This window comes from Pogona vitticeps, chromosome 4 (genome assembly GCF_051106095.1).
Source record: "Pogona vitticeps strain Pit_001003342236 chromosome 4, PviZW2.1, whole genome shotgun sequence".
NCBI lineage: Eukaryota > Metazoa > Chordata > Lepidosauria > Squamata > Agamidae > Pogona > Pogona vitticeps.
Window position 1 is genome coordinate 32093096 of NC_135786.1, and position 9458 is coordinate 32102553.

The following is a 9458-nucleotide window of genomic DNA, read 5'->3' on the forward strand; positions in this document are numbered from 1 at the left end:
AGGAAAAAAAGATAGCAACTTTCATGTTGCTTTTACTACTACAAGAAGTGACCTTGAATATCTCTAGATCGTTCCAAGTAAGCCAACTCCTTCCCTGCCTACAAGCAAGAGCTGCAACTTGTTATCAGAGTATTTGTGCTCACAACAAGCCAAGCAGAACAGACTAAGCATTATTGTGGAGTCAGATCTCCACAATAAGAGCCCTGACTTGGTCAATCTATAGAGAAACAGGAACTATTAAAGGAAGCTCAGAACTCTACGAGGGACGCTACCAGCTATTCAGTGAGTCAGGCACCCAACTGACCCTCAGTTCTATGAAGAGTGTTCTCCACTATGGGGGGGGGGTCAACCAAAGACATGGATCTCAAACAGTCACTTCTAAAAAGCACTTTGATCACTGCTACTTAGTCTTGTGAAAAGCACAATCTGAAAAATCTCCAATCAATCATTACATTCTTCAGATTTTTCCCCTTTCTCTTCCTCCTTGAGTAGAACTCTTTTAGTTTAGCATTCAGTGACTTATAATTTTCTATCAAATATCTAAAAGTATATGGAGCAACATCTGGACTTATGTGCAGATATATGGGTGTTAAAACTGTGGTTAGCTAGACAGACATGGACCAAGATATGGCAACACTAAAGATAGAATCCTATCTATCCTTGCAAGGAAAGCAGCACCCCCTGAAATCAGTGGGGCTTCCAAGTTAATGGTTATAAGCAGCCCATTGAGCAGAAAGAATTTTAGTTGATAAGGGAAGGGAGAAAGGTAAGCCACTAAAACTCCACAGAGTCTAGGGCCTGGATCAAATAATGTTAGGTTGCTCCAGGTAGGAAACTGGTAGTCCCTGGACAAAATCTAGTGTTCTGAGTGGTACTACTTGGATCTCTCAAACACAAAGAAAAAGCCAGTTTGAGAGGTTATCCCATATTGCCTATGCCTGCATGTCACAGGAAGCCATCAATCTTACAGGTTAATAAACCAGTATATGCACAATTACTAAGCTAGTGCCTGCTCCCACTTCACTCCTTTTTTCAAACAGGAAAGTTAAACTAGGAATGCACAATTAAGAATGGTGCCTTCTCGGTACAATCAAATTGCTTCCAAATAAATCATGATTAAGAAACCAAATTTAAAACTGCAGTTAAAAGTTTGGCACAAGATCCTGGAGCTGGCTGCATAGTTCAGTGGTTTAGTTCACTGGCTGCAGAGTCAGAAGCTGGGAGTTCAATTTCCCACATGTGCCTCCAAGGACAAGAACCAGCGTGTGTGGCCTTGGGCAAGCTCCACAGTTCCAGGGCACCCTAGAAGAATGGTAAACCACTTCTGTGTATTCTCTACCTGGAAAATCCTGAAAAAGGGTTGCCTTACGTCAGAAATGACTTGACAGCACATGATTATTACTTAGATGTACAAAAGCAAGTAGGCACTGTCCCCAGTTCAGACATAATAGAAAACTCATAGTTTGCTTTCCCATTTGTGCTAAATGAAAATAATCTGGATTTGAGTGTTGCTCATGTATCAAGGTTCATTAAGCCAGAACTGATGTCTTACTGACTGCAATGGATACTCTTGTAAACAGGGTGAACAGATGCTCTTTTAGCTGCAAAACTGATTATATATTATAATGCAGACCAGGGTCTCTGTCACTCTCTTGTGTTTCATCTACTTATATGGCCCCCTTTATTTGGCTGCTGGAGCTACAGGTGGCAAAGAGAACAGGCCTCTTCCACCTTTATAGCAGTTGTGTTGTAGAGGAAGTTTCAACAGGTGTGGCCTGTCATTGCTGGTGGCATCTGCCAGATGTCCCACTTTCAGGCCGGCATCAAACATAGTAGAACCCTGCCCTCTTCTCTATATGTCCACTCTAACTGTTACGGTGGACTACCAACTAATACTAGCTCTTGGCAAGGATCTGGTACACTCAGGTATCCCAGACAGACATTTATCACATTACATAGTCTGGTAAAAGGAGAAAACCCAGAGAAATTTCTGTTTATTTATTTCTTAATAAATTATGTCCCACGGGTGGACTGGGCAGGCTGTAACTACAAGAATGGAAGTAAACAAGAGTTAAAACCTCTCCTCATCTGCACAATCAAAGATGGATGCTTGCTTCATACATTTACTGTATTGATAATCTCTACCTGGGAAGAGGAACCTGCAGTCCTTCAAAGGTTGCTTGCCTGCCAAATTCCCATCATCCCTCACTAACCAACAACTGGGTTGGGGCTGATAGGAGTTTTAATACAGCAACACCTGAAGGGACGAGAGATTCCCCCATTTGCAGTCTACATGGGAGGGCAAGCAAAGCTCCTTCTTTAATAAGATTTTGTGCTCTTCTGCCAACACTAAAATATGCAGGCACATATATGCAGCTGGCCCTGCTACATATGACATGTCTATGCTCCTCAACACCAGAGTAAAGAACATGAGCTTCCTGAATACATTTTGTTACTCACTATGAAAGTCACGATTGAGGGACCACTGGCCTCATCCAGCAGGGCTATCAGGAACACAGAAATGTTACTCATTTCCTGAAAGGAGTCTAGCTGGGGCAGTCCCTTCCCAATTCTCAAGGAAGTTCTTCCAACTCACAAGTCCAGAGAGGGAGAGAAAGATGCCCAGATCACAGAACCCACTGATTCGCTGAGAAATTATCAAGATGAATAAAATAAAAGTGAAACAAAAGGCAAAGTCAAGCCACAAAAGGAACAACATTGCATAATGCACTGAAAAACCAGATATTGCCATATTACCCAATCATCTGAATTTTATTTAGCCAAAACACAATATCAGTTTTTTTAAAATATATATATATATTGGATAAACATTTGCAGTATGTGAACATCACACAGAGATGATGTTTCTGCAGTTTTATTTTGAATATGCACAACCCTGCATTTACTCAAATGTCTTGTTCAATTAGAATATGAATATTTAATTTAAAAGTTTCATAATCCATTGGAATGGGGTATGAATTGACAAGAGTATTAAAATAAGAAATATCAATGATTTAAATTGAGACTAATTAGTTTTGTCTCTTAGGTGGGAAAAACAGCTTCTACTGTCAGGAAAAAGAAGCATGGAAAAGACTTCCACACAGATAAAGCATCAGGCCAAGTCTAAGCCATTTTCACACTGGAAATCTAAGCAACTCACCAACAGAAACCCTTAAAAGCAAGGGTCCTTAAAGTTGTTTGCTGGAAATCTCAAACAAACAAACAAACAAACAAACAAACCAGACATGCCTTTGCATTTCTACTACAAATGTGTTCACTCGTACAGCTTTTGCTGAAGACTGAAAAAGATAGATATTGAGATATTTAAAAATGTTACCCTTGCCTTCTTGCAATAACTCTTTCTAGGAACAGTACAGGATTCTCAGCTAGCTCTGCATATACTTAAGGATCTGCCAGAATAAATCAACTATTGAATTCAGGCCAGTGTGCCTGAATTTTAATCTTAAAGCACTCTGAGAAAAGTAAAAATATACAAGTGGTTACTGATGGGTAAAGAATCAACTGCTGGCACCAATACGTATTTTTTAAAACATCCCCAATGCCTTTTTGGGCAAGAGCTGTGTTACTTTATGAGGTGTTACTTTTTCAGACTACAATTCCCAGTCTTCCACAACTGTTTGGGAAGCTGCAGTTAAAAGAAAAAAAGTAAGCCTCTCCATCTTTAGGTCCATCTAGAAGGAAATGCTGTAGCCAGACATAAATATTCTCTGAGATGCCAATGAGGAATAGTGATTAAAGCCCTAGATTAGAGTTTGGAAGACCTGGGTGCAAGTCTCTAGTCTGCCATGAAACTCACTGGGTGACTTTGAGCTAGCCGTGGCCTTTCACCTTGACCTATCTTTAAAAGGTGTTGCAGGGATAAACCAGGGAAGAAGAGGACCATGTGCAGCACCTGGGCTCAATGGAGGAATGGCAGGACATCAAGGTAGCAAATAAATGAAACGTAAACAAGGCAAGGCCCTCTTATCTGCTTACCTCAATTAACTACAGGATGTTTAGTCATTTTTGAAAAATCACAGCCAATCCCTTGGAACAGCAGGTGCTTAAGAGGGCTTTAAAGGTATTTAATATTCAGGAAAGCTGAATTCTGAGAGCATTCAAGACTTTTAGGGTATGAATTGAAAGAGTTGCCCCATCCAAATTGAAATGGCAGGACACAGACCCTCAGCTGCACTTCATCCTGTGCAAACTGAACTGCCTAAATTCAGATCAGGTGTGGAGTGGGTGGTTCTGCTACAACTGCTCACATCTGGATTAAATTAGACAAGAGCTATCTTCCTTACTTTCTAAACTACCTTCTTCCTTATCTTCCCCAACAGAAATACAAACTCACACAGAAGACTTGATGATGAGGAAATATAAGGTCTTCATGGTCACAAAGTGTTTTGTTATTGAAACTAGGCTACTAAGGTTGTTTTTTTTTAAGGCCCACATTCTGCCATCCCAAAAACTCATGCCAAGCATCTCCTTCCAAGGTAGCCCCAGACATTCTGTTGCCTGAAGCCAAGGACAAACCGACACACATCCACATAAATATCTCTTCCATAGAAAAGTCAACAGAACTGGCAGCAGAAATTTACTTGATCACTGGCTGCAAGCTGGCCTGACATCCTCCACTATGTCAAAGACCAGCAGGGTATTTAGGGGACACTGAGTAGATGGTGTGCACACACATTTCTGTCCTCCAACACTTCTCGGATTGTTCTAGCACCACCACCATTTTAGGAACCACAAGTAAATATTACAGATTACACCAAAAGAATGGCATTATCAATTGTTACATTATTCCACACAAGGACGTGTTATGTCCTCAAGACTCTCAAGTGTGAAGAGTACTTAGAATAAAACTTGGCAAAGATACTTTACGGGCTAGAATCCACCCTTCCCTCAATCTGCATGAAGTTGCAATGCAATTTTTTTTTAAAATGCATTTCCCAGCTCATATGTTGGTGAAATGGAAACTGTGGTTACAGAGTTGTGGCAATTTTTATTATTGTTTCATCTGTTAGAGAGTAAGAATAATAATGTGTAATAATCAACACAGCTGTCTGCAGCATTGACATATAGCTATCCTAAGGTCACAGCTCAGACACAGGAGAACCAACTGGAAAGAACGGGCAAGCAGGTCCTACCTGGAGAACAGAAAGGCTTGTTTGCCCAGAAAGGCTGAGTTTCTCCTGCTCAGAGGGATATGCGTTGAACCTGTGCTCATACAGCCATTCCCGGAGAATCTTCACAGACTCCTTTGGAAGATTACCCCTTCGCTTCCTCTTGCCAGCCTGGAGGGGATCCTGTTCCTGAGACAGAATCCCGTCATCCTCTCCAAAGTCACTATCCGACATGGTAGAACTGCTGATGGATCTATCTGGGTTCAAGCCTGGAATGATGCAAGAGACATGAGTTACACATTAGGACCAAGTACTGTAAGCTTCAGATGCATCATAAAATGATAACAATATGTTGAACAACCACTGGACGTATAAAGCTTGCAGTTGTATATAGCAAGAAGAAAGACAACTAGCAAAAAAGAAGGAGCATATAAGGGTATATAGCTTAATAAGGATACACACCCATTTCTGTCATTAGCTAGCAAGGAGAGGAAAGAGTTAGTTTCAATGGCCAGTATCCCATTTAACATGTACCCCTGTAGAACACTAACCATGGAAGCTGTCATGGGAATCCAAGATGCTAGTTATGTGGTTGGTTGTACCACACTGGCATTTCCACAGCTGGAGCATTGCATACTTGTAAATACTGAGCAGGACACTGGTCACAGTTTTAACTTGTTCTATTTCTTAAAAGAGTAAACTAGCAAAATCAAAATTTTACCAATGGATTAACTGGGTCTAACAGCTGACTAATTGTCCTAAGCCACCAGCGGAGGATGTTCTGGTCTCAGCAGAAGTCAAACTTTAGGCCAACCTCTGTCAACACTGGAGACTTCACAGCATGATCAAATACAGAACAACATTGTGTGTTCCGCTTCAGCATGCTGGCCCATTATGTTTTTGAACTAAATTATGAAGCTCTACCACCAGGTACAAGAAGACACTTCTCTAAGAGGTCTCAACCAACCAATTCTTCTTTGGTAAAGAAATTCACAAAGGGATGCATACACACAAAACACAAGAGTGTTTGTCTCCAAATGTGACTCATCTCTCTAGTGCAAACCTGGATACACTTAACAATTTAACCATGTTCTGGAGACATGTTTCATTTTCCCAAAGGAAGAAGCTGTCCTTGAGATTAAAAAAAAAAAATTAACCCAGCAAGTCTCTGGAATTATTACACATATCAAAAATTCATTCACCCAAATGTTTCAGAGAAAAGCCCCCCAAAAAGGGGGGTGAGGGGTGAGGAAGGATGGCCCTTAAATGCAACACAGCTTGAGAGCCTGATTATTCTGCTGAAAAATACTAAATACTAGGAATTCAAGGCAGAATCGTCCTTTGGAGGGGAGTGCTCAAAGCTTGTTCCAAGATATTCTTACAGTTCACCCCATAGCCTAGACAAACTTACAGACATTTCCCACTCACACACACTTTTAAAACTGGGAGGAGGAGAAAGAGAAAAACAGTATATAAGGAATTGGCTAGGTCAACAGTCTGCTTTCAGTTCGCCTCAGGTTAGCTCACTGCTCTTTCCTAGACATGTGGCCATGCTTATTTGGAGTGAGGCATTCAAAGATCAACATGTCCCCCTGTCCACCACCCCCAACCACCCCGAGCCACTCACACACCCACAAACAGTACACCAGACAAATTCAAGTCCACTGAAATGCCAACTCGCCTCCCCCGCCCCCCCCCCGAGAAAATAGCTAAATTTGAGGCTAATTTTTAAAAAGCAAATGGAGCCCTCCTCCTATTCCAGTAGGCAACGCTGAGGGCTGCGGGGCGGGCAGAGGCGGGGAGGCTGCTGGCTACGTGAGGGAGTCATTCTCTCTTTTCTGTTTTAAGTCTGTAACTCATCAAGGATGGAGGAGGTGCGGGGTTTTTTTTGTTTTTTGTTTTTGCTTCACGCCGTTTCCTCCTGGCCCTCAGCTACCCATGGGAACGGCTCAATTCTGAGAACAAACAAAAAAAAATACCCAGTATTTTTAAATTAAACATTTTTTTAAAAAAAAATTACAAACAATACAGGGGGAAAAGCGGAGTCTTCGGTTGAAAGCACGTTTTCCTCCTTCTCTCCGGTCGGGTTGTATTGTCCCTAAACCGCCCACAGTCGTTGAAAAAAAGAAAGAAAAAGATCTAAGCATCAAAACCTCAAGAGGAAGTTAAACAGCAACAAGCTGCCTTCGCCGTCCCCATTCCGACACAAAGGAAAGACCCCTGAGAACAGATCCAACGCGGGGCGGAGAAGACCGAGGAGAGAAAGAGAGCAAAACGTCTCATTTTCTTCCCTTCCAAAGCCAAGAAGGGAACAAATCACATGTCAAAAGTTTGCTCGTTAGGAAGACGCCCTCGGTTTCACGGGGGGGGGGGTTGGTTTTGAAATTAAAACTCACGGATTTCTCGCGTCCGCATTGGTTTGCTCGCGAGCTCGGATCCGGAGTCTCCAAAGAGAGGAAAGTTAAGGTTGGAGAGCGAAAGTTCAGCCCCCGGGCTTGCCCCCTTGTCTTTAAATCCCTCTCCTGTCCATTCCCACCACACAAAACAAACCGGGACTCCATGTTTTCTGCCTCTGAACATCGTCGCTCTTACCCCCGCTTCTCCTCTTTCGAATCGCTTCCATGCGGGGGGGGGGCTCGAAGGGCAAGGTTTTGGATTAACCAAAACTCTTCAGTCCCCCACCCCACCCCGCGATTTAAAAAAAAGTGGGGGGGAGGGCTTTCGCGTTGAAGGCAAGGACTGGAATCAAGAAAGACACACACAAAAAAGTTTCGTTCCGTGTCTCTTTCCCTGAGTGACAGATGCCGAGACAGAGTTCTCTTTGTTCCAAAAGAAACAGGAACTTGCCTTCTTTGCCCCCCCCCACCATCGCACGCGTTACCCTGGTTTTACTCCAAACACATCCTCCCCACCCCAAGCTGTCATTTTACAAGCCCCGCAAATCGAGAGAAAAAGAAAGAAGGGGGGGGGAATTATAATGCGCCGAACTCTCGCTCGTGGAGGGGGGGCACAGACAGATGGGGGAAGAAGGGAGGAGTTTGCAAAAGAGAAAATTGGGAAAGTTGCCATTTTGGGATCAAGAGGAGAAACATGAAAAAAGTAGGGGAGAGCAAGCGGAAAACGTGGAGGCATTGCTATTAAAAATAAAATATAATGAAATCAACTTGGTGAGGGAGCGGGCGGCAGCGAGGGGGAGTGAGCGCTCCATTCAGAAAGTGGGAAGCCAGAAGTTGGATCTGCTTTGCTTTTCCTTCTGCAGTGTGTTGCAAGAAACGTGACCGAACAAAAGATCCCCTTCCTTACTCCTTCGCTCCTCTCCTTCGCCCGGCATACTTGAGCGCTCGGAAGGCATTCTTCCCCCCCCCCTTTCTTTTTCTTGTCGCTTCGACCCCTTACCAACTTTTCTTTTCTTTTTGCAAAGTTGAGCAGCTTTTGCAAAAGCAACCGCTCTGAAAGAAGTCTCTTTTCTCTCCGGAGCGCGCGCGCGCACACACACACACAAAACACCCGGTCTCCACCACGAGGGTGCTCCATGCAGGCTCTACGCCCACACAGAGACACGAAACAACTCTTTTCCCCCCTGGTTGCCTGCCGAGACTGGTTTTGCCTTCGGGGGAGGAAAAAGAGAGAAAGAGGGAGGGAGACGCCGCTTGCAAACCTCACGTCCCTTTCCTTCGCAGGCGCTTTCCGCCTCCCGAGCGCTCTGCCCGCACGCCGTTTGCAAGACAACCCAAAGTTGGATGATCCCTCACGAGAGTGGATGGAAGGAAGGAAGGGGGGAGAGAGAACACGCGTTCACGCACTCCCACGCAGCCCCCACCCCCGCCAAATTTCCAGGAGCCTTACTTTTCCTGGTCGGTTTCATTTTCTTCCTCGCGGTGTGTTGTTTCCCACCCCCTTTCACCTCCTCCTGGCGCCTCTCCCCGGCCCGGGTTTGCAAGCCAGGTCCTCTTGGCAGAAGGCGCGTGTTGGTGGCCGCGGCTGGCTCGGACGAGGCGAGGGACCCCTCTTTGTGTGTGCCCGGGCAGGCCGCTCGGAAGGGGCGGGCGCTCCGGGGGGGGGGAGGCTGCTTGAAAGGTGCCTCGGAAGCCCTTAACCTGCCACCGGGTCTGACAGCTCGCGCTGGAAACTACCACCTCCCGGGGGCCTGACGTCAGAGCCCTTCTCCTGGTGAGCGCCCCGCGCCGCCGCGCATCGATCGGGTGCAGAGCCGGGGCAGCCGCTTTGAGGAGGAGGGCTCGACTCTCCGCCCTCTCCCTCCTCAAGGAGAGCGCCTGAGAGGTGGGGGAGGGGGCGCGGGCGGAAGGTGGGTGGTACCAGCCCGGACAG

At 44.9% G+C, this 9458-nt stretch overlaps 1 protein-coding gene across 5 annotated transcripts in view; it reads right to left on the reverse strand.

Moving 5' to 3' along the window:
* The window catches only part of TGIF2 (TGFB induced factor homeobox 2), a 29043-nt gene extending 19585 nt beyond the window's left edge, over nt 1-9458 (reverse strand). Inside the window, exons 1-2 of one of the 5 annotated variants that reach the window (XM_020801135.3) lie at nt 8976-9458; nt 5154-5398 (exon numbers count right to left, since the gene is read on the reverse strand). In XM_020801135.3, coding sequence (XP_020656794.2) covers nt 5154-5398; nt 8976-8994 — 264 coding nt within the window. In that variant the 5' untranslated portion in view covers nt 8995-9458. Of the gene's footprint in view, nt 1-5153; nt 5399-5680; nt 7498-7525; nt 8413-8432; nt 8476-8975 lie in introns of those variants that run through there. The other 4 variants (XM_072997003.2, XM_020801134.3, XM_020801133.3 and 1 more) reach the window with 4 other exon arrangements.